At 41.9% G+C, this 26,054-nt stretch overlaps 1 protein-coding gene across 10 annotated transcripts in view; it reads right to left on the bottom strand.

The window, feature by feature from the left end:
- The window catches only part of ppfibp1b (PPFIA binding protein 1b), a 110,745-nt gene that overhangs the window by 35,355 nt on the left and 49,336 nt on the right, over positions 1–26,054 (bottom strand). For 3 of the 10 annotated variants that reach the window (XM_070900155.1, XM_070900158.1, XM_070900156.1), the window contains exons 6-13: positions 25,743–25,874; positions 24,625–24,726; positions 20,456–20,548; positions 15,619–15,711; positions 11,822–11,933; positions 11,195–11,227; positions 8,270–8,331; positions 5,626–5,710 (exon numbers count right to left, since the gene is read on the bottom strand). In XM_070900155.1, the coding sequence (XP_070756256.1) occupies positions 5,626–5,710; positions 8,270–8,331; positions 11,195–11,227; positions 11,822–11,933; positions 15,619–15,711; positions 20,456–20,548; positions 24,625–24,726; positions 25,743–25,874 (712 nt within the window). The remainder of the gene's footprint in view (positions 1–5,625; positions 5,711–8,269; positions 8,332–11,194; positions 11,228–11,821; positions 11,934–15,618; positions 15,712–20,455; positions 20,549–24,624; positions 24,727–25,742; positions 25,875–26,054) is intronic. The other 7 variants (XM_070900161.1, XM_070900164.1, XM_070900162.1 and 4 more) reach the window with 4 other exon arrangements.

Genomic DNA, 26,054 nt, shown 5'->3' with positions numbered 1-26,054 from the left:
AGGCATCCAATTTAACCTGCTGTGCTGGATTCCCAGTGAGGCGTGGACAGCCTCAGGGAGCGATCCTTGTGGGCCGGAGGAGGGCAGCTTCCCCATCATACAAACAGGCCCCTTTTCTGGTATCATCCTTGTAAATCTTCTCTGCACCTATCCAGTGCCTCTATAATCCTTTTTATAATATGACGACCAGAACTGTAGGTGGTACACCAAAGTGTGGTCTAACCAAGGTTCAATAAAGGTTTAGCATAACTTTTCAATTCTATACCTCTAGAAATAAACCCTAGTGCTTGGTTTGCTTTTTATAGCCTGTGTCGCAACTTTTAGTGATTTCTATATTGGTACCCCGCGATCCCTTTGTTTGTCTATCCCACCTAGACTCACACCCTCCAAGTAATAAGTGGCCTCTCGATTCCAGCTACCAAAATGTAATACCTCACATTTATCTGTGTTGAACTACATTTGCTAATTTTATGCCCATTCTGCAAGTTTAGTAATGTCCTCTTGTAATTTGTTGCAGTCCTCCTCAGTATTGACTATTTGGTGTCATCTGCAAATTTAGAAATTGTGTTCTTGATTCCAAAATCTAAGAGGCCAAAATTAATCAACTCACCGCCCGCTGCCGCCGACATTGCTCTTGCAGATCCGCCCAGTGCCACTTTCGAGGTGGGCTGGAGTGGGCGGGAGAGGGTAGCTGTCGGGAAGCGTCCACTGACGTCAGCCGATGGCCGAGTGGCACAACTGAGCTCCCCCGCCCGCCGAGCTGCATACTGATGAGGGCGGGAGTTGGCGGCAGAATGGGGGTGGACCGCTGTGAGGAGGAGGCTGGTCTGTCCCCGACAGAAAGTATGAAGATCGTTGAAAAAAAGGTAAGTGAACATTTTTTAAATTGGTTTTTCCACAGCGACTTACCTTGATGGGGTCCCTTGAAGGTCTTCCGATAGTTTTTCTTATTTTTTGTTATTGATTTTTATTTTTAGGACTTCGACCCTCCGTGGGCCCCGACTCCATCCTCGGCGGCACTTGGGCGGCAAGCGCCTCTGCCGCCGAGAATGGGAGCTCCCGCCCGCTGCCGCCCAGATTGGCAGAAACTCTGAACAAATATTTTGCATCAGTCTTTACGGTAGAGGACACTAACAATATTCCAACAGTGGATAGTCAAGGGGCTATAGGGGGGAGGAACTTAACACAATCACAATCACTAAGGAGGTGGTATTCAGTAAGATAATGGGACTAAAGGCAGATAAATCCCCTGGAACTGATGGCTTGCATCCTCGGATCTTAAGAGAAGTAGCGGCAGGGGTTGTGGATGCATTGGCTGTAGTTTACCAAAATTCCCTGGATTCTGGGGAGGTCCCAGCAGATTGGAAAACAGCAAATGTAACGCCCCTATTTAAAAAAGGAGGCAGACAAAAAGCGGGAAACTATAGACCAGTTAGTCTAACATCTGTGGTTGGGAAAATGTTGGAGTCCATTATTAAAGAAGCAGTAGCAGGACACTTGGAAAAGCAAAATTCGGTCAGGCAGAGTCAGCATGGATTTATGAAGGGGAAGTCATGTTTGACAAATTTGCTGGAATTCTTTGAGGATGTAACGAACAGGGTGGATAAAGGGGAACCAGCGGATGTGGTGTATTTGGACTTCCAGAAGGCATTTGACAAGGTGCCACATAAAAGGTTACTGCACAAGAAAGAAGTTCACGGGTTTGAGGGGTAATATATTAGCATGGATAGAGGATTGGCTAACTAACAGAAAACAAAGTCAGGATAAATGGTTCATTCTCTGGTTGGCAATGAGTAACTAGTGGGATGCCGCAGGGATCAGTGCTGGGACTCCAACTATTTACAATCTATATTAATGACTTGGAAGAAGTGCAACGTAGCCAAGTTAGCTGACGATGTGTGAGGAGGACACAAAAAATCTGCAAAAGGACATAGACAGGCTAAGTAAGTGGGCAAAAATTTGGCAGATGGAGTATAATGCTGGAAATGCACTTTGGCAGAAAAAAATCAGAGCAAGTTATTATTTAAATGGAGAAAGACTGCAAAGTGCTGCACTACAGTGGGACCTGGGGGTACTTGTGCATGAAACACAAAAGAATAGTATGCAGGTACAGCAAGTGATCAGGAAGGCCAATGGAATCTTGGCCTTTATTGCAAAGGGGATGGAGTATAAAAGCAGGGAAGTCTTGCTACAGTTATACAGTGTATTGGTGAGGCCACACCTGGAATACTGCATGCAGTTTTGGTTTCCATATTTACAAAAGGATATACTTATTTTTGAGGCTGATCAGAGAAGGTTCACCAAGTTGATTCTGGGGATGAGGATGAGGGGGTTGACTTATGAGGAAAGTTTGAGTAGGTTGGGCCTCTACTCTTTGGAATTCAGAAGAATGAGAGGTGATCTTATTGAAACATATAAGATTATGAGGGAGCTTGACAAGGTGGATGTAGAGAGGATGTTTCCACTGATGGGGGAGACTAGAACTAGAGGGCATGATCTTAGAATAAGAGGCCGCTCATTTAAATGAGGAGAAATTTTTCTCTTAGAGGGTTGTGAATCTGTGGAATTCGCTGTCTCAGAGAGCTGTGGAAGCTGGAGCATTGAATAAATTTAAGACAGAAATAGACAGCTTCTAAACCGATAAGGGGTTACGGGGAGCAGGCAGAGAAGTGGAGCTGAGTCCATGATCAGATCAGCCATGATCTTATTGAATGGCGGAGCAGGCTCGAGGGGTCGTATGGCCTACTCCTGCTCCTATTTATGCTCTTATGTTCTTATAAGTCCCTCATTTGTCGCCCGCTGACCTTCGAGGGACCTTCTTCATGAATATTCCGCCGAAAGTACCGTCAGGTACCTCGGCAGCACTTTGGACGGCAATTGTTGATATCAATTGTGAACAACAGTGATCAATAAGCACTGGTTCTTGTGGAATCTCACTACCCCACCTGCTGCCACTGTGAATAGCTACCTTTTATCCCTACTCTCTGCTTTCTGTCTTGAAGCCAGCTGGCTATCCATTCTACTACTTGTCCGCTGACTCCGGATTCTCTGACCTTGTTCATCAGTCTATCATGGGGTACCTTATCAAAGGACTTTCGAAAATCTAGATAAATTACATCTACTGCATTACCATTGTCTACTCTCTGTTACCTCTTCAAAAATGCAATGTTGGTCAAGCAAGACTTCCTGTTTTGAAATCCATGCTGACTATTCATTATTATATTTTTTGTTTCTAGATGTTCTTCTATTTTCTCCTTTAATAGGGATTCCATTATTTTTCATACCACCGATGTTAAGCTGACTGGTCTATAATTCCCTGGACATGTCTTACCTTATAAGAACATACGAAATAGAAGGAGTAGGCCATATGGCCCCTCAAGCCTGCTCCGCCATTCAATAAGAGTACGGCTGATCTGATCTTGGCCTCAACTCCACTTTCCTGCCTGTTCCCCATAACCCTGGACTCCCCTATAGTTCAGGAATCTGTCTATCTCCGTCTTGATTTTATTTAGTGACCCAGCCGCCACATCTCTCTGGGAAAGAGAATTCCAAAGAGTCACGATCCCCAGAAGAAATTCCTCCTCATCTGTCTTAAATGGGCGATCCTTATTCTGAAACCATGCCCCTAGTTCTAGACTCTCCCACAAGGGGAAACATCCTCTCAGCATCTACCCTGTCCAGCCTCCTCAGATTCTTTATGTTTCAATAAAATCACCTCTCATTCTTCTAAACTCTGAGTACATAAGAACATAAGAATTAGGAGCAGGAGTAGGCCATACGGCCCCTCGAGCCTGCTCTGCCATTTAATACGATCATGGCTGATCCGATCATGGACTCAGGTCCACTTCCCTGCCCGCTCCCCATAACCCCTTATTCTCTTACTGTTTAAGAAACTGTCTATTTCTGTCTTAAGCAGGCCCAACCTGCTCAACTTTCCCTCCTAAGACAACCGCTTCATTCCAGGAATCAACCTGGTGAACCTTCTCTCAACTGCCTCCAATGCAAGTATATCCCTCCTTAATTAAAGAGATCAAAACTGTATGCAGTACTTCAGGTGTAGTCATACTAATGCCCTATTCAGTTATAGCAGGACTTCCCTACTTTTATACTCCACCCCCCTTGCAATAAAGGCCAACATTCCATTTGCCTTCCTAATTACTTGCTGTACCTGCATGCTAACTTTTTGTGTTTCATGTACGAGGACATCCAGATCCCTCTGTACCACGGCATTCTGTAGTCTCTCTCCATTTAAATAATATTTTGCTACTGTTCTTCTTACCAAAGTGGATAATCTTCTTAAATATGGGTATTACGTTAGCTATCCGCCAGTTCTCTGGCATGACACCCTTTTCTAACAAAGTATTAAATATGTGCAGTAATGCCTCTATCTCTTCCTAGATTCCTTTAAAATATGTGGATGCAATCCATCCGGACCAGGGGTCTTATCCTCCAAGTTTGATTAATATATCCCCTCTTTTTATCTTAAATGTATTTATCTCATCATCCAATGTCATATTCTATCTCCTTGGTAAATACTGAAGCAAAATAATTGTTTAAAATTTCTGCCATCTCTCCATCATTACCCTTAATGGTCCTATTCCCACCCCACCCATCTTTTTTTATTGATGTGCCTGTAAAAGATTTTACTATTTTGTTTTATGTTCCTTGATAATTTAATTTCATAGTTCCTCTTGGCCTTCCTAATTGTTTTATTGACTTCTCTCCTAACCTTTTCATATTCTCCCTTATCATGCATTCCCCCGCTGTCTATATATTTAATGTCTGCCTCTTTCCTTACCTGCAATTGTTCCCTTATGGCTTCATTCATCCATGGAGTCTCATTAGTGTTTTGTTTATATTTTCCTTTTAGCGGAATATATTGTTCCTGCACTCTGTTGAACACCGTTTTAAATGTTTCCCATTGCTGTTCTACATCGTTTTTTTGCCAATATTGTTGCCCATTTTTATTTTGGTTCATTCCCCATTACGAGGTCCAATAGCGAATCCTCCCTTGTTGGGCTTTTTACATGTTGGGTTAGAAAGGAGTTCTGTGCACATTGTAGGAACTCCATTCCCTTATCCCTTTTACTTACCATGATGACAGTGCCTTTTTAAAGCAATGGCTTTGTACTTGACGCTAGTTCAGATTATTTTTAAACACGAGCTACAGGTTATAGAAACATAGAAAATAGGTGCAGGAGTAGGCCATTCGGCCCTTTGAGCCTGCACCACCATTCAATATGATCATGGCTGATCATGCAACTTCAGTACCCCATTCCTGCTTTCTCTCCATACCCCTTGATCCCTTTAGCCCTAAGGGCCATATCTAACTCCCTTTTGAATATATCCAACAACTGGCCTCAACAACTTTGTGGTAGAGAATTCCACAGGTTCACAATTCTCTGAGTGAAGAAGTTTCTCCTCATCTCAGTCCTAAATGGCTTACCCCTTATCCTTAAGACTGTGTCCCCTGGTTCTGGACTTCCCCAACATCGAGAACATTCTTCCTGCATCTAACCTGTCCAATCCCGTCAGAACTTTATATGTTTCTATGAGATCCCCTCTCATTCTTCTAAATTCCAGTGAATATAGATTGAACTATTCCAGATGGTAAAAACAACCCACCTTTCTTATGAGCCACTGACATCACCATATCCTGCACCTTCTTGTACCTATTCAAAGACTGCCGCAACTCTTCAATCTTCCGATCCTTCGAAAAGAAAAGGAAATATACTGAGAAGCTATCCTATATCCAAAACATATTATACAAAAATTCCAGTGCCAGTTTTTCCTGTAGGTGGGGGGTGAGGGGAGAGATACAATTACATTTTAGAAGGGTCTATCTGACAATCTAAGACCGACACACCTTCACACAGGCAGACTTCACGGAAGTGAGCACCATACGCTGGAAATCTCAGACATCTAATATATTGGCCCGGATTTTGTGGTGGTAATGATGGCAATACTGTCAGTGTTCACTGTCCTTACCTCTGAAACTGACCGGAATATCAGGATTTAGCCCATGCACAGGAAAACACGGAAACCCTGAAGTTGCGGTCAGTCATTCACTGCTCCACCACAGGTTGTGCTGTGGAACATCCCAGAGCCAGCCATCAGTGAAATCACATACACGCACAAAAAATTCCCCTTCTACGATGATTTACCGCTGTTTAAAAAAAAACACACAAAACTTTAAGTCTTGTTGAAAGAGGTATAACTGGGTTTTGAACGGTGCACTGACTTCTGAACAACTGTTCTGGCTCTGAAAAACTAATTTTCTATTTGTGGAATGTCAATTATTTTCCACTAATATGGCTAAGAATGACACGTTTTAATATAATTTTTTTTAAAGTTTATATTTCAGCTTCTACCTTAATCATGTGTATGGCCTGATCTTTATTTCGCTTTGTAAAATTTATGAAAAGTAAATTAGAATTTGTGCGTTTTACTTCCTGGTTTGCAGTCTGAAAATTCTTCCATGTGATTGGCTGCTTAGGCAGCTTGATGACATAATTGTTGCTGGATGCTTAGGATTTGCTTGATTTGGCACCAGATTCAACCCAAGATTGGGACAGATTAAATTGATGCCAGAGATCATTAGATCTTTGTGGGCAGCTTTCTTCGTGGTCAGCAGCGAGCGCTGTTGCTTTGCCGCTGACCACAAATTCTGGGCTGATATGAACTCTGAGTCTTGCTCCTTTGGCCCAGTGCAGATTGCCATAATTCTGTAAGTTACAGATTGAAGACCAAAGTGGCCTCCAAGGTCACTGTGACAGACCGGTGGAGTAACACAAATATGAGCTGTATTTCTGCACAGTGTAGCAACAATTCTAACAAAGTATTCAGTAAAGTCAAACTAAATGAATTCAAATGTGGTTCTGATCATATTGATTTCAGGTTTCCTTTTATCTTCCTCACACTGACCTGGACAATGCAATTTCATCAAATCCAAGTGGTCATTCGGATGTTGTAACACTCAGATAAACCACACTGTCTGAAGATTAGTCAACTTCAGGTCTCATTCAGAAGCATAGTTTGCTTATTGTTTATTTTCATACTTGAAAAAGGCAGATCTCAACATCACATAATATGGGATTGGAGTCAGACATCGGCCAAGGCAGGCTGGGATGGCCGTCTCCATTTCCAGGTGGACAGCAGTGAATGGGCTGGGATGGCAAACTCCATTCCCAGATGGACAGCAATGAATAATAACTTTTATTTATATAGTGCCTTTAACGTAGTAAAAGGTCCCAAGGTGCTTTACAACAGTATTACAAGACAAAATAGATAAATTTGACACCGAGCCACGAAATAAATAATTAAGGCACATGACCAAAAGCTTGTTTAAAGAGGTAGGTTTTAAGGAGCGTCTTAAAGGAGGAAAGAGAGGTAGAGGTGTTTAGGAAGGGAGTTCCAGAGCTTAAGGCCCAGGCAGCTGAAGGCACGGCCACCGATGGTTGAGCAGTTATAATGAGGGATGTTCAGAAGACCAGAATTTGAAGAGCGCAGACATCTTGTGAGGCTGAAAAAGATTACAGAAATAGGGAGGGGCAAGGACACGGATTATTTTGTAAACAAGGATGAGAATTTTGAATTTGAGGTGTTGTTTAACCAGGAGCCAATATCGGTCAGCAAGCACAGAGGTGATGGGTGATCGTGCCTTGGTGCAAGTTAGTGCACGGGCTGATAAGTTTTGGATGACCTCAAGTTTATGTAGGGTAGAATGTAGGAGGCCAGTCAGGAGTGCGTTGGAGTAGTCAAGTCTAGAGGTAACAAAGACATGGATGAGGGTTTCAGCAGCAGAAGAGCTGAGGCGGGGCGGAGACGGGCAATGTTACAGAGGTGGAAAAAGGCGGTTTTAGTTATGCATGGGTAGGGATGGCAGACTCCATTACGCGATGGACAGAGTGAGCGGGCTGGGATTTTTATGACAATCTAGAAGCTGTTGGTTATTTTTATGATGTTATCTATGTTGGAATTTGAAATCACAACCTTTTGGTTGCTGGTCTAGTGCCATAATCACTAGGCTACCATAATCGCTTTCAATGTCTATAGTACTGGATATCAGATACTTCTTTCCCCTTGCACATCTAGAATTCAGAATTCTCCCTACCCAACAGCACTGTGGGAGCACCTTCACCACACGCACTGCAGCAGCTCAAGACGCCACTCAACACCACTTTCTCGAGGGCGACTAGGGATGAGCAATAAATACTGGCCTTACCAGTGACGCCCACATCCATGAACAAATGAAAGTTATCAGATCTACCTTCTCCTCGTTTGCTGCCATCAGTGACTCAACAGCCTTCTTCATTTTATACACCTCAAGATCTGAAAAGAATGACAACAGGAATGGCATTAAATACTGTACTTCTATATTTTGATGCTACAATGAAGACTGAAACCATGCTGGCATGCCACATATTGTAATTGCATTACGAGAACACAGACCATATATTAGCAACATTCTTTAAAGGCAAGAGCTAGCTTTTATTTTAGTTTAAATTATACTAATTTATGTAAGTCAGTCATAATAGGCAGAAGTCAATCATAATAGTTGTTGCATATTTCTTTAATGAAAATAAAGATGTGCAATACTTTAACCTTTTAAACTTATATTAAACATAACATTAAGTAAAACCAAAAATGTTTGGTAGATTACATGCTGTAAATATAATTTGAAAATACATATTTGCAAGAAGCTTATCTTTTGATGCGAATGTGTTTCAAGCTGATGAGAACCAGAATTATAAATACATTCATAGCTACTGCAACAAGATATAGTCAAAGCATTCTTTAAAGGAGCAGTTAATTTTTTTTAATTCAGAAGTGTTTTCACCAGCACACCTTCAGTGTGTTCCTCCAGCATGGAAGTTTTTAATGTGAGAACAATGACAATTGGAAAGTTCTAACCACAGCATAGTTAGGTTCAGTATAAGAGCAGAAAATGATAATGAAGATTCAAAGATAAGGGCGCTAAACTGGAAAAAGGCAAAGTTCCGCGAGTTAAAGGGGACCTAGCCCAAATTCACTGGTCAAAAAGTCAGCAAACAGGTTGATAGACTAGCAGCGGATACTCTTCAAACATGAGATGCAGAAGAAAACAAAATATAGATTCCTAGACGGTGAAAAGAGATGCCGAGTATAAAGCTCCGTGGATAAAGAGATTCAAACTGAATGAAAACTTAAAAGGGAGGCATATGATAATGTTATGGCTAACAATAGAAATAAAGGGCTTAATAAGCATATTAAAAAGTAAAAGAACAGTTAAAGAACCACTCAGGGATGAAGCAGAGTCTAACTGTGGAGGATGAGGGTTTGGCAGAGATAATCAATATTTTGCAAGTTTTAACAAACGGCAAAAGTGAGAATGTAGGTGTACTACAGCAGAATACATAATTGACAGAATTAACTGTAGCAAAGGAATTGGTTCTGAAGAAAATGAATGAGACTCCACTGATGCCAAACACCTTGTGCAAATTATGCAACTGGAATAAAGAATAGCCGGCAATAACATCTTTTCAGGGCGCGAGGGAGGGCGGGAGCGAGCGAGCGAGGGAGGGCGGGCGCGAGCGAGCGAGGGCGGGCGCGAGCGAGCGAGGGAGGGCGGGCGCGAGCGAGCGAGGGAGGGCGGGCGCGAGCGAGCGAGGGAGGGCGGGCGCGAGCGAGCGAGGGAGGGCGGGCGCGAGCGAGCGAGGGAGGGCGGGCGCGAGCGAGCGAGGGAGGGCGGGCGCGAGCGAGCGAGGGAGGGCGGGCGCGAGCGAGCGCGGGCGCGAGCGAGCGAGGGAGGGCGGGCGCGAGCGAGCGAGGGAGGGCGGGCGCGAGCGAGCGAGGGAGGGCGGGCGCGAGCGAGCGAGGGAGGGCGGGCGCGAGCGAGCGAGGGAGGGCGGGCGCGAGCGAGCGAGGGAGGGCGGGCGCGAGCGAGCGAGGGAGGGCGGGCGCGAGCGAGCGAGGGAGGGCGGGCGCGAGCGAGCGAGGGAGGGCGGGCGCGAGCGAGCGAGGGAGGGCGGGCGCGAGCGAGGGAGGGCGGGCGCGAGCGAGGGAGGGAGGGCGGGCGCGAGCGAGGGAGGGCGGGCGCGAGCGAGGGAGGGCGGGCGCGAGCGAGGGAGGGCGGGCGCGAGCGAGGGAGGGAAGGAGGGAGAGAGTGTATGTGGACAAATGAAAAAAACTGACAAAAAATAAGTAACTGGAAAAAAACCCTTCGGAATAAAGCATGAACCACGATACAAATAAAATGTAACTAATTTTAAAAACAATTATTCAAGGGCATCACCTTGCATTGAAATTCTAGTATACAATATTCAGCACTAAAAACTTGCAGAACCAGTCTTAGAGAAATTCTCGGAATGACTACTTATGGCTTAGAATGAGAAAAGGCCATTTAGCCCATTCCAAGCTAAAAGTATGTGTTGAAAAGCAAAGCCATAGTTTTCAATTCCCACCATAAACTCTGCTCTCTTGCCCGACTCCATTGTAAATCAGGGACTTTGTTCTGAAAACACCGAGTACGGAGATGATGACATTCTATCATAAAACAGTTCGCAGAAATAAGCTTGTGTATTCCTTTGTTGAGTAAATATGACACTATAAATTCTGTCCTATGTAGTGTATGAGGAAGCTACCTATTAATTGCAGCGTAGTGAAGTGCAATGAGCAGCCATGCAAGGGTTTAAAATTCAGTGCAGCACAAAACCAAAATCAGGACTCATCTGTAACCTTTAGCATGGATATATTTAAATTGCTGACATTCTGTAAATCGCAGACTAACTACTGGAAACGGCACATTTGGAATAGGTCTCTCTCAATTGTATTGGACACAAATAACAAACCTACAGACAACTCACTATCTTAAACTGCATTCAAGACAAAAAACTGATGACCTATGCAATGATTCTCTATTTTTCTTTCCCCATACTAATAATTTAAAGTGGGTTTTCTGCAACGAGTCATTTTTTTTCCATTAAGAATCTGACGAGCAGATTTAATGCAGGATGTATAAACCCAGAGACACTTCCCAATTGACTAAATTTCCACCTCTTACTTCAAGGCTACAACTAAGGATTACAGATGAAGTCAGCAGGTTTGGAAGGTTTCTCAATGAACATGCAAACTGCTGCAGTGGGTGGCACAGCATCACCCGTATGCACATGGATGCAACCAGTACACATTCACAAAACAGATACCAAGACCTTACTTTTCTCCTTCAGCTTCCTTTTATAACTTTCCTCTGTGCAGGAAATTCACACAGGTCATGTAATACGGGCACAAGAAAAAAGTAGTCTGTTAGTTAACAAAAAAAAGTCGTCAATTTAAAACCACATTAAGTGGTTATATTTGTAGCTGCTTATGAAGACAACATTTGAACATTGATGAAAACTTTTTCAAAATACAGAACTCCCTAGAAATAAGATCAAAGCAAGCTGTGCAATGTTCCAAAATATATCTTAAGTTGGCTCATCAAAATTGAATGGGAAACGTTAACACAGTAAGTTACGATAAACGTTGAGAAGAAGTGTCCCCAAAAATCATGACAACAGTAAGAAAGGTTTGTGGACAGGAGCTGCATGCCCTACACAAGACTGTATAGATGGTAAATAATATATCTTTTAATATATTTAATGGATGGGCAATAAATATTGGCCTCGTCAGCGACACTCTTCACGAGAATGAAAAAAAGATATATGGCAAAAACAAATGAATTGAAGATGATATTTTTGGGACATGAAAATCTTCTACTGATGATGCCAGAGCAGAGTGGTGCTACATTCAGGAGACAAACTCAGTCAACATTTCTTACACCGATGAGCAAGGAGTCTCTTACCAGCCCCACTGTCACTTTCATCGATTTCACTTCTGTAACTCAGCTCCGACCATAGCTTCTTCACCTCAGCGTCTTTCTGCTCCAATTGCTCCTTCAGTTGCACCAGCTCATCCTACACCACAACAAAGAATAATGTTTCTAGCAGTAATTGTACTGCACAAATGATAAAAAGATAACGACTTTGAAGTGGCTTAAGAGCATCCTGGTCTACTCCTCATATTATAATCCAAGGTCCACGGAGCAGCACAATTTACAAGCAAGGTTTAACTTCTAACTGTCTAACCTTGTGAAGAATGGGAAAGGCTTGTGTTTCCATTTTAAGAATATATTTCTCCTTCCAAAACATCATCCTCCAGTTCACAGGGTGGGAAAGTCAAGGGTGCAGATTTCAGAAATATCTTTAACGCCATTCATCATCATGATGGCAAATGCAATTTGAGCAAGACAAGCCAACATAGGTCATTCTTTGTTCTGAGTTCTGACAAAGGGTCAGCGACCCAAAACATTAACTTTGTTTCTCTCTCTCCACAGATGCTGCCTGACCCGCTGAGATTTCCAGTATTTTCTGTTTTTATTCCAGATTCCGCAAAGTTTTGCTTTTGTAGTAGGTAATTCTTTAGTCTTCCTCACCCTACCCCCTATACATGGTCAAGAACTTTATCATATGGCGTTCAGAGTACCAAAAGGTCAATAAACTCAACGTTTTGGTTCAGAATTAACCTGTAACCAGCTGAACGTTCCAAAGTAAACATGCAGAAAATCTCTTGCATCAAATCCCCAAACTTCCAGGTTTATAATTACAAACACTGCACAAAATCTGGGTTCGTGAAATTCCTAATACTGGTTTTCCCAAGAAATAGGTTTTGAGCAACTCTTCTCTAGCCTAGATCAGAATGACAAATTTTAATGCAGCAAGTCAGGTCGTTTAACCCTTTAATCTTTGTCACTGATTAGTGGTGCTGACACTACACACCCAGATTATTTAGAAGGCTTAACATTTTCCATTAATTTGCCCAAGAACTAATAATTCAGATTTATTTATATCAGACTAACACAAGAATACTCCAGGACATGAAGTCAATGTAAATCCATGGAAGCTTGCTTTTCTAATACGCTAACTCTCACACTAGAACGCAACTGCATTTTGGACACAATTGTTTTTGATTGCACTATTCTGCCTGACAGATTAATCCAAATGCTCATCACCTTTCAATAGATACATTTCTTACAATACCTGCTTCAAATTTCTCACTACCTTAAAATTTCTCACTATTCTAACCCTCCTGGCCCAATTTACCTTCAAGCAGTAATCGTGGTTTAACTTATCTAAACAATTTGTACCTCAACCAGGTCTGCTCCTTAACCACTTTCTCCAGACTATAGAAGCTTCAGCTTCTCTAAAGCACATTCCCTTTATACCTGGGATCAATCTTGCTACTCTGTTAAGCACCCTATTCAATGTATATATATATATATATATATGCCTTTTGATGTGTAGTTATCAAAATTGAACGCATCTGCCCAAGTGTGGTCTGAACAGAAGATAATAAAATGATGATAAAGGCATAAATGAGATCTGTACGCTTCCATCTACTGTTTTAGCAATACATTTCTATTATATTTGCTTTAATTAGTTTGCCACAATGAAAGTGAAGATTCTACCATTATTGCCAGATTACTTTCTAAATTTCCAAGTGCTAATTCAATCCCATTCAATGCACATGTTGCACATTTGCCTGTATGTAATCCTTTACATGTCACTATTATATTTATGGGTCAGTTCAGCTGCATGATGATCTAAATCCTTCACTAACTGCATCCTTTTCTTTACTGTCCTCCCTCTTTTAGTATCCTCAGAAAATGTAACAAGCTTACAATTGGTTTCAGTTTGCAGATTAGAAGCAGCAGGGGTCTAATCACTGACCCAAGACATTACTCTGCTCAGTACATTCACCCAATCGGACAGCACACCTCCCACGAGTATGCTATTCCCTCACTTTTATCTAACCTCTAATCCAGCCCCTTGTTTTATCATTGACTCTTGTGGTTTTCAGTTTAATTAAAAGCCTGTCATTTGGAACCATGTAAGAAGCTTTCTGAAAGTTCAAAGAGCTTTATTTGTAACATCCTCTAAAGTTATGGAAGTTTGTCAGGCTCAATCATCCCCTTCTAAATCCATGCTGTTAAATTATTATACAGACACTTCTCCAACCCCTCCTTTGAACTTTCTAGTATTTTATTAGTTATTGATGTTAGGCTAATGGACCTGGACACACGTCCCACTTTTGCTGGCTTCCAGTCCTGTAGGGCCTTACTGATAACCAATGACCCGTTATGAAGACAAAAAGGGATGAGGTCTGAGACCTTCGAGGCCAGCTGATACTTGTAAATGATCTTCTGTGACCCTGACCAGTCCTATGATGGTAAGGAAATCGGGATATATGGGGGTGGGACTCAAGTTATGTATGTCTAGTGATGCATCGTAGGTACCCATGGCCTTCTGGAGCTTGCCTGGGGGAGTTGGGGAGAAATATCGGCAGTGTTTTGCCTCAAATTTTCTGAAAGTATTTTTCCTCTATTTTTTGCCACCTCAGAAAGTTACAATTTAAAAAAAAATATTCGTTCATGGGATGTGGGCGTCGCTGGCAAGGCCAGCATTTATTGCCTATCCCTAATTGCCCGAGGTGGTGGTGGTGGTGAGCTGCCCTCTTGAACCACTGCAGTCTGTGTGATGAAGGTGCTTCCACAGTGCCGTTAGGGAGGGAGTTCCAGGGGTTTGACCCAGCGGCAATGATCCATTGCTATTACCATAGTGACAGGAGAGCACAGGACACAAGGTTAGGCTGTCCAATGGCTAGGGAGGGCCTGATGTTTCTTTCTCACTTTCCTTTACATATGCTTGAATTGTGCCTACAAGGATTCATTTATTGCCATTTAGCAAAGAAATTTCCAACCTCTGCTAAATAAACAGATTTTCTTTTTTTTTTTAAATGGTTAAAGATAACTAATTGTTGGCTGTTGAATTTTCATAGGATTGAACTTTGACTAACAGAAGACAGACCAGATCAATAGGAAGATTGTGCACCAAACTTTGATTCAACATTTAAAAACACACACAGAGCAATAAACAAATTGAGAAGGAGGAAAATCCATCTAGGAGTGATACTGATACCAACTAATTCTTATCATGGGGCTGTTTTACATTTAAAACCTTTTCTAATGTATAGTTTATCAAGGAGTTGAATTTTTTCTGGTATAAATTACTCACTGGGTAAAATCAAAACACTTTTCAAAACCAACAATTTTGCTAACAAGACGAACACATGCAGGCAGCCCGAAGACACCTGATTGTAAGATAAATAATACATAAATCTACACACACAATGCAAAGGAGTTTGACAGAACCACAAGTGATGTTTGACACTGAATCCAACCACCTTTGGTTTAAACTTTACAAATATGTACCGTAAAGAGAAATTAAAAACACTGCATGCTGGAACAGACTGGTGTGATGAAATGCCGCTTGGAGGATGTTAGAACAGAGATTGCATATTCCATAATCGCTGCATTATGCTTATGTTACCTAGGTTCTTTAAAAAAAAAACTGGAGATACTTTAGAAAAACAAAGCTGTGCGAAAAGGAAAGGCGGGAAAGCAAATTTCATGCAAAGACAACTTTCATTTTTGATCTTTTTTTTTTGCAATAATCTTCTCACAGACACACAAGTATGGACACAGCAAAACAGTCCAAGCAAAGTGACAGCACAGTATTACCAATACGCTGAGACCCACCACACCTTTACTGCCTGGGATTTTTGTTCCAGCCGCTGCTTCTCGTACTGCATCTGACCAACCTTGATTTTCAGGCTAGAGAGTTTAGCCATTAATGACTGGTAGAGATGAGGGAATACAAAAATAGAAAGCTAGAGGCTGAAAGAGGCAAAGCTGGAGTAGCTACGGTGCAATGCCCAGAAACAGAACACTACTTGCAGAACAGCAATGCTTTAAATATTTATACAAGTACATACCCAGTCTAGGATTCAATCACAAGAAACCCAAGCAAAGAACATTTATAGGCAATGGTCCATCAAAGAAATCCTTTTAGCACCTAAAGCCTCAGATACTGGGCCACCACAAGGACACCGGTTTGCTTTATCCCACGAGTTTGTCTACAAAACATATTGGAAATTTGAGCTGGTTTTCCTATTGAAGTGACTGGACCAAAGTAATTATCCTCTGGGAAGATAAGCCATTTAGGACTGAGATGAGGAGAAACTTCTTCACTCAGAGTTGTTAACCTGTGGAATTCTCTCCCGCAGAGAGTTGTTGATGCCAGTTTGTTAGATATATTCAAGAGGGAGTTAGGTGTGACCCTTACAGCTAAAGGGATCAAGGGGTATGGAGAGAAAGCAGAAAAGGGGTACTGAGGGGAATGATCAGCCATGATCTTATTGAATGGCGGTGCAGGCTCGAAGGGCCGAATGGCCTACTTCTGCACCTATTTTCTATGTTTCTAACCCTCAGCATAAGCTTTTATCCCATCACAGAGCAATGCCAACAGTGTGGGTCTCAGCTGCAATGCGGACAATAGTGAAGACCCAGCAAAATGGGAAAGTTTACTATTTAAAAACATTAATAAAAGATAAAATAGAGTTAAGGGAAGGACAAGAGACGACAACTAGAGATAATGAAGAGTTTTTTGTATTTAGATTTTTTCAAAACATGTGTATTACAATATTGCAGGAATAGAACTACTCCAGACATCTCAATGACACGGAGTAACCTCAGTATCACAGCAGCAATTTATTTAGAAAAAACAATTGTTGGCTCAGGGCTGAAAAAAAGAAACTCTCTGGAGATGTCAGCATAGTGGTTAAAACTTTTGGCAGAAGTATAATGTTATATATACCACTTTCAACTAACTTCATTTAACAAACTATTAAAAAAAACCTTACAGTAATAAAACACTCGGGTTAATACTAGCACATTTATGCAGTTTTACATGAGGAATTAGATAGGCACAAGTAGCTCTTTTTTTCTGCAGTAGAATTGGACCTCCCACATATTGTTATCTTTAATTATTTCAACTTAACTAATAAATGTTATTCTCGGAGCCAGAGTTTTCCACCATATCAATGTGCAGGGACTGTCATTCCAAGTCAGCTCAAATTACTTACAGGAACAGAGCCTTGTCTGGAATCTGCCACTTCTCATCAAGTTTTGATACAGGAGAGAGGGGCTGGTGAAACCTTGCAGTGCTGGTACTACTCACTGCTGTACATATTGGTACTTGGTGACAACGGGTAGTATCACAGTGAAACGGTTTTAATCCATACTGACACTAAGCTATTGCAACATAAAACCAGATTCAGAGCCCACTGTGACTTGGGAGTGGGAAACTTCCTCTAGAGAACCATCATAATTGTAATGCATGTGCCTCAGAGTGCAAAACCTCACTAAATCTTCATTTGCAATTATCAGCACTACACGATTACTGCAATCTCTAGATCAACATGGTATTGAACCCTGTTTGGAACAATGAACTTACCTCTTGTATAATCCATTCCATTTTCAGGGTTTGTCTTCATTATAATTTTTTGCTACATTTCCAAAGATAAACTAATAATTTATGTAACCAGGTGACTGGAAAGGGCAGATCTCCATTAGATGGCGCCATTCTGTACTTTAATGGAACGGCTACATCACCCAGACATTGACTGAGTTAAAGCAGATCATTAGCATTTTAAAAGAAGCGAATTTCCCCCCACCCCCGATAAAAGACAAGACTCACAATGCACCACCGTTGCTCACAATGCCATTGCTCCTGTACTACACTGTAGACCACGTCAAAAGAAAACACAACAGCAACCAGTATTTATACAGCTTTTATAATTTGTATTTATATAGGGGTACAACACCCCCTGAATATTAGGACAAATAATGACATGCTCAGTTTGTCAAGGATATAATATCGCATCTGTTCTACAGGCACGATCAAAGTAAGGTTCCGGAAAAGGGGAGGTGCAAAGAGACCTGGGTGTCATGGTACATCAGTCATTGAAGGTTGGCATGCAGGTACAGCAGGCGGTTAAGAAAGCAAATGGCATGTTGGCCTTCATAGCGAGGGGATTTAAGTACAGGGGCAGGGAGGTGTTACCACAGTAGTACACGGCCTTGGTGAGGCCACACCTGGAGTATTGTGTACAGTTTTGGTCACCTAACCTGAGGAAGGACATTCTTGCTATTGAGGGAATGCAGCAAAGGTTCACCAGACTGATTCCCGGGATGGTGGGACTGACCTATCAAGAAAGACTGGATCAACTGGGCTTGTATTCACTGGAGTTCAGAAGAATGAGAGGGGACCTCATAGAAACGTTTAAAATTCTGACGGGGTTAGACAGGTTAGATGCAGGAAGAATGTTCCCAATGTTGGGGAGGTCCAGAACCAGGGGACACAGTCTAAGGATAAGGAGTAAGCCATTTAGGACCGAGATGAGGAGGAATTTCTTCACCCAGAGAGTGGTGAACCTGTGGAATTCTCTACCACAGAAAGTTGTTGAGGCCAATTCACTAAATATATTCAAAAAGGAGTTAGATGAAGTCCTTACTACTAGGGGAATCAAGGGGTATGGTGAGAAAGCAGGAATGGGGTACTGAAGTTGCATGTTCAGCCATGAACTCATTGAATGGCGGTGCAGGCTAGAAGGGCCGAATGGCCTACTCCTGCACTTATTTTCTATGTTTCTATGAAGGGTCATCAACCTGAAATGTTAACTCGGTTTCTCTCCACAGATGCTGCCTGACCCAGAGTATTTCCAGCATTTTCTATTTTTATTTAAACTTAAAGTATTTCTCATTTTCTTTGGAACAATGATGGAAAGGCAAAGAGCACCCAACCAGTCCGCCTCACACAACTGCGACATCCCTTATACTGAAAACATCTACACTTCACCCCAACCGGAGTCATGTGATCTCCTGGGAGGGGCAAAAACCAGATTAAAAACCCAGGCCAAATTAGGGAGAAAAAAATCTGGGAAAATTCCTCTCCAATGAAATGCAGATCTCCAATCCTTACGGTTGGATTACAAAGCACTTTAACACTTGTAGGTATATTTATTTTTACGTATTTGTTCAGCCCATTGTGTAACATGCTCAAGCAATCCAAAGCAAAGCCATGGACTGCCCTTCCTGCATTTTTATGAACACACTGAACAACACTTGCAGATAAAAGGGAATTACAGGCTTGCCTCCTCTCTCCATTACTGGATTGTTCCAATTTATTAAATGGGAAATTAAACCTGCTGGTCATGTTCTTCGTATTTTGAAATCATCGGCCAAAGCTGGCTTAAAGTAATCGGAGCTCTTCAGTCTTATTAGTAGCTTTCATTTATCTTAAAGGTCGCTTTGCAAACTTTTTGTAGAAGCATTAGAAAGTAGCATCTACTCAAAAGGAAATGCGATTAACTATCTGAAACAGAAAATGCTGGAAAATCTCAGCAGGTCAGACAGCATTTGTGGAGCAAGAAACAGAGTTAACGTTTCTAGGCGATGACCTTGCATCAAAAAGCACTTGATTTTGTAGCTTTAACAGTACTGTGCCACTACATTCTCAGAGCAAGATTTCTGGTAACATTTCCATAAATGTTTATACTCCATTTCAGGGGCACAGCATTTTCAGAATCTAAATATCAATTGAGAAAGAAACAAGTGAGCATTCTAAAGAAAACCTTCAGGGCTGCTGACCGAGGGCCATGCGGCTCTTTGTCGGCCAGCGAGGACACGATGGGCCGAAATGGCCTTTTTCTGCGCTGTAAAGTCCTTCGAGTAGAATGTGCCTATACTCCCTGGAGTTTAGAAGAATGAGAGGTAATCTCATTAAAACATATACGATACTGAGGGGAATTGACAGGGTAGATGCTGAGGGGTTGTTTCCCCCTGGCTGGAGTGTCTCGAACTAGGGGCCATTGTCTCAGGATAAGGGAACGGCCATTTAAGACTGAGATGAGGAGGAATTTCTTCACTCAGAGGGTTGTGAATCTGGAATTTTTGGGCTCTAGGGGAATCAAGAGATATTGAGATTGGGTGGGAAAGTGGAGTTGAGGTCGAAGATCAGCCATGACCTTATTGAACGGCGGAGCAGACTCGAGAGGCCGTATGGCTCCTATTTATTAGGTTCTCGAGATGTAAGCATTCCACGCACTTTGAAATGCACTGACTGTTACATAAAAAAAGTACAGCAGCCAATTTGCTGTGCCCGAAAGTGGATGCTGTTTGCCTAAATTAAGGTAGCTGCAATTCAACATAAACCACTGTACATGAAGCACAGAGATTTCAAAGCCACACAGTAAGACTTTACATAAATGCATGCTTCTCTTTATTTTCTTTTTGCACTGTGGGCTGGGCTGACCAAACGGCAGTCCTGATGATTTGCCCAGCCTATCGGCGGTAGAGGCTCATGGCTTGGGAAGGATCTACAAAGGGATAAGAAAATAAGAGGGGGGGGGGGGGGCACGGGGGGAAACAACTAACGGTATCTGCCTTACAATGAAGGAAAAATTTCACCAAGAAGCAACGATGAAATGTTTTAATCACTACCCCCGCAACAGAGTCGCAAAGTTTAGTACATCATCTTACCTTGGTTGATTTGAGCTTCTTTTCAAACTGAGATCTTTCATTTTCCATCTCAATCACCTTCACTTTTAGATCATTAACCTCCTGAAATAACCCCTAAAGTAAAGGAACAAAGTCTCAAAGTGTATAATCAAATTGACCATAATTATTCATATTGAGCGATGCAATCGTAAAATGCACGTGAAAAATGCAAAAGATTCAAAACTCTTGCAATGATCTGTAATATCTAACAATAATCTAATTTAATTATTGAACCATCACCCAGATACAAACTTTTTGAAAATAACCTATTAATGTTTTTCTCCTATAATTACTCAGAGCACAACATCCAGGCACGGATCCATCTGCGGGTGTTATGTTTACTAAGTGTCGACTGATTTCGCTGTTGATTTTGATTTCTCTGATTTAAAACATTATTACTGAAAGCTTCAGATCATGCACATGAAACAAGAATGATGGGGGAAACGTGGAAAATATGTTGTGAGCGAGTCAGAATCAATCCAGTAGCAAGCTGAAGCATACAGGAAAGGGTGGATAACTGAACATCTTGGAATTTGCTAATTAGATGACATCAACGGCACAAATATGCAGCGTCCCAACAGCCGTGCAGCTCACTAAACCTCAGCATAGGATCCAGCCACATCATTTCAGGAAAGTGTAAGTACAGCCCAAATTACACCACAACCCAAGCCAACGCACACAGTTTTAAACGGTAAATATTCTCCCCAGAGTTAAACCAAGATAAACATGTATATAAAAATAAATCAAGAATAATGGGACTAGAAAATGGTCAGGTAAAACACAATGTTTGCTGTATAAATACCGTGTTCGTTGAGCGACTATAATTGGAATCAATTGAATGCCAAACAATCCATTTACTTCTGCATTTAGAGGTAGGAAAAGCCTGTCAGATTCTCAAATTATTAACCTGTGACCACAAATAACCTCAAAATACTTTTTTTTTTTAAATGGAAGGATGCTTGGAACTATCTGCACATATATTTTCTCTACATATCTCCAATAAAGTTATGCATACTTATTTATTTCTTGTAACCTATAGCAGAATGCAAGGTACAGATACTAAACCATCATCCTTACCTTCCAGGTGTCCCAACATTAGGTGGTGTTACTGCTCCTCCAAACTCCCTTTCCTAGGACCACTCCTCACGGTTGTACATCAGCCTCATTCATTTTATATTAATGTTTTCATTCTGGGAGCAGGTATGTCCCCTGCAGCCAATGCCAATTTTACATTTTTGGAACTAAAAAAAAAAATGACTTACCTTTTATATCCTACCCTCAGGCCTGCAGCCTGCCTTAGGCTCCTCCTCTGCCTCCACTGAGCCTTCCCGCCCATTTCCCACACTGACAAGCCGCCATAACCACTGGGTGCTCACTTGCCACTGCTGCCTGACCATGCCATCACTGCCCCCTCCCCCCCCACCCCTTGGTTTCTCACTGCCTCCTGCTGGGCTTCAAGGGCCACCCCACCTGCTTTCTGCTGTTGCCCACCTGGGCTTCCCACTCGCCATCGGTCTCCCCAGGTCTAATGCTGTCCTGTGCCAGTTTGGAAACTGGTGAACAGCAGTCTTGGGAGGCGGCTAAGAATACACCATTAGGCCAAGGGGTAGGCAAGGATAGGGCAGAAAACAGCAAATTTAGCAGACAAAGGCCGAGTGGTGAAGGAGGAAAGTGGAGTGGGAAGAGGAGAAGGCTGAAAGGAGGAGATAGTGGGGAGGGGAAGAGGTGGAGCAGCAAGAAGGCACTGCCTCCTAATCTTCAATCCCAACTCAAAGCTGGCAAACTAATACTTCAGTTTCTCAGAATGCTCATTCTGCTTATAATGTATTTGTCAAATGTAGTTTATTCACATAAACTCTACATTTGTGCATTAAACTCTACGGAACCAACTAAAGTAACTCATTCTGCTGTGGATTTAAATATACAGGCTTTCCTTTATTCTCCAACCATCCTACCACAGTTGTAGCACTGAATCAGAAATACTACCGAAGAACATTAAGTATAAATTCAATTCTAATCTAAAATGTTGAACTCAAACTAGGCCATTCAGTTAATCTGGAACAGTTAAGACTAAACAGGTATTGGGATGCATATGAAGAGCACTTGACTAAATTGCAGTGAGCCGTTTTGACCTTATGGACCTTGATTGGCATGGCTACATTTACAATGTTGGGGCAGATTTTGCAGTCGGCAGTGACCTACAGAGTACGTCGTCGGCATCTGAACAGAATACAAACTTACCTGATGGTGACCCTACTTCACAAACTTGCTTTGACGCTGCGTACTGGAGGACAGCGTGACAGCCCACGGATACTGGGGGCTCAGCGTGCGCGGGATCACACGGATCCCGGGGTCAATTAGCCCAACTCAGCTCCAGCAATGAGGATTTTCCCATCGGTGACGGCTCACGGATCCCAGAGGTGCAGTGTATGCGGGATCACATGGATCCCAGGGTCACAGCGTGTGCGGAATCGTAGCTGGGATCACGTACATCTGGTGCTCCAATCACCATAGATCGCCATCCCCATTCATAACTCAACTTCGTTAATTAAAGTTATTTAAACCCTCATCACTGGAGCCTTCCGGGATTTAAATGTGCATAAACATCCAAACAATACATTTTTGTAACATATGCACTTTGTGTATGTTTAATTAACAAAGTTGAGTTATGAATGGGGGTGGCGATCTATGGATCGATACAAACACCTCAATCGGTACACTCGGATCGCAGAAAATTAAACAGTCCGACTGATGAGAATGTATTCGTGGATTGTCCTGGCCGCCTGTCTTAATAATGGTCCCTTTGCATTAGCCACAGACTAAAATCTCAGACATTTGATGGAATGCAATGGGGGGGTAAAAACACTACCACTATTTCCCTCCTGGATAACCATATGATCAGAGGTGAAAATGATGTTAAAACATGTTGAACGATGCTTTGAATCTTTCGAGGCATCCCCTTACACTGATGAAAACAGACCCTGTGCGTTGGTGGCCAATTAGCCCAACTCTGCTCCAGCAACGAGGATTTTCCCATCGGTATGGATCATCTGTCAAGTCGTAACTTGACGGATCGCAAGTTTGGGATTTGGCACATTCGCTTAATTTGGGGTCCATTTCAAAGGCGGTATGATGGTATACTCAGAGTACGCTGTCTCACCCACTGCAAATTCTGCCCCATTGTGTGCAATTTTGAGCGCTCGGCTTTCAAAAGAACATCGACAGATTGGAGAGGTTTCAGAAGTGTGACCGAGATGTTTTTAGGCAGCAAGGACTCAGTGATGGAAGACTCATAACTGATTGATTTAATTAGAGAAAGGATGACTTAATTAGAGAAAGGATGACTTAATTAGAAAAAGGATGACAAGAGGGGACATCATTCAGATATTTCAAATACTGAATGGAATTAATATATTTGGCAAGCAGATTATTTAGGCTGGACAATCAGCATATTATTGAAAGACATTAGTACAAAATCAAAAAGTTGCAAGCAAGATTTCAGGTTAGAATTCTCTTCTCCCTTCCCCAGGCAAGAGAAACAGGTTCTAAAATAAACCATAATTGTTGATTAACAGTTAAAGAACAGCTATCTGACTGTCTAGTTAAGAACAGGACTGAGGTTTAAGAATAGCTGCAGACACACACAATCAAACGCTTATGAAAATAACGTGCTCCTGCTCCTAAAAGCAGCACAATGTCCCGTCATTGATGAATAATATAGAATGCAAGATTAGATAAGTTTTATTTTTGCTCTATTTGGCAGGGAGAGGGGGGCAGGGTGCAGTCAGGGAGTGCGAGATACACATCTTAGAGCCCTTCCTCAGGAGTTTTAATGGGTTTTGTAGAATGCATATTGCAGTGAATTATATGGTCTGTGGCTGGGAGGAGTTTGGTGGGCCCAGAATGACCTTTTAATCTTCCATGTTTCTCATTGATCTCATCAGATACAAGTAGTTTACTTGATTTAGTGATACAGGGCAATGAATGAAGCAATAGATGGATTGAAGATGCGCAACTGTATTCTTAATTACATTTTTTCTCCTCCTCAATCCCTCCCCATAGTATACCAGCTTTCAATCAAACACGAAACATGCATGGTAACATTGGGCTAAAATGCTAATGTTACATAGCATCCTTTGTCGTGCAGTCACCTCTTGATCCCCAAACTGTGACCGCTTTTCCTGGAATAATGCTAGATCCACTTCCACTTTCTCCATCTGCTGTCTCAGCTCTGTTATTAGGTTAAACAATGACTGTAGAACACAAGGCAAATGAAATAAGAGAAGAGAGAAAAGATCTGAATAGAACAAGTAGTGAAGAAAGGAATAAATCATGAAGGAGGATAAGTAAGTTTTAAAAATACAGACACCACATAAAACTCAAGCTGAAGTTTGCAGCAAAACCAACATTAACACAGTTACTTCACCAAATACGCTATGGCTTTAGAAACTAAAATTCTGTCCTCTATAAATTGATTCACATTTACGGTTAACGCAGGAATCAATACAACGTGCGATATCAAGGCGAACAATCAAGGACTTGCTCACATCTAAATCAGTACGCACTAGGGGAAGATTTCAATTTTCTCCCAAACTGCATTTTGCTGTGGAAATCGGACTAATTCTTCGAATGAATTCAAAATTGATCTCCGTGCTGCACAACTGACCCACTATCTTTAAATCTTCTACATTTGTATTCATACAGGAGGAGATTTTTTTTTTAAAACTCTAGTCATTGAGCAGTTTGGACGTTATGAACTCAAGTTTGAATCAACAGAACCCCAAGAGTCAATTACTACGTTACTTGTTACTGAATCCCGTGGGGCAGTACAATCAAGCCCAATAATGTCCTCATGTGACGCCCAGCAGGAGCCGCTGCATGGCTGGCGATCCGGAGCGGGAACCCTAGCTGGAACTGTTATCTCCAGAGACCCTGGTCGGGGAAGGAATTGTCGTGCTTCTGAAACATGTCCACGGATTCGGATACTTTTTGGTTAAAATAATTTTTTAAATTGCTAATATTATGAAAAATCAAGAGATGTGCCCAATACAACATACTTCACACATTCTCAGAAACTGAGAATTAGGGTTTAAAATATTTTGTAGACAAGAAATTTAAAAACGAGAGGGGGGGGACAACGTTTACACTCAGATCAGGCTACCAATGGGGTAAACTATTTAATACAATAGCTATTTTACTGGGTAAATTCAAGTAAAATATATATTCTGCAGCATAAAATTAGTGCAGTAAATCATATTACATGGCTCACCTCAGTATCCTTATATCTCTCCTCATATTCCAACCTGTCCTTTTCCATCACATTCAGTTTTATCTTCAGGTTTGACACCTCAGCCATAAGGTCCAGTTTCTGAGTCTCCAGTGATGTTCTGCTTAGTAGTTCCTGAAACAAAAAGCATATCTTTTTGTATGCTGTTCCAATAAAATATCATTACAACAGAATAAGGAAACTGGCTTGAAGTGAGTCTCGGCAATATTCCTGTTCAAAGGTTACACTGCAACAAAGAACTGCGATGGATGTTCGGAGTCTGTAGTTCCCTCCCTCCCCGCAAGGCATTCTCTG

This window comes from Pristiophorus japonicus, chromosome 15 (assembly GCF_044704955.1).
Source record: "Pristiophorus japonicus isolate sPriJap1 chromosome 15, sPriJap1.hap1, whole genome shotgun sequence".
NCBI lineage: Eukaryota > Metazoa > Chordata > Chondrichthyes > Pristiophoridae > Pristiophorus > Pristiophorus japonicus.
Note: the sequence above shows the minus strand (reverse complement) of the source record. Positions and strands in the feature narration are given on the sequence as shown.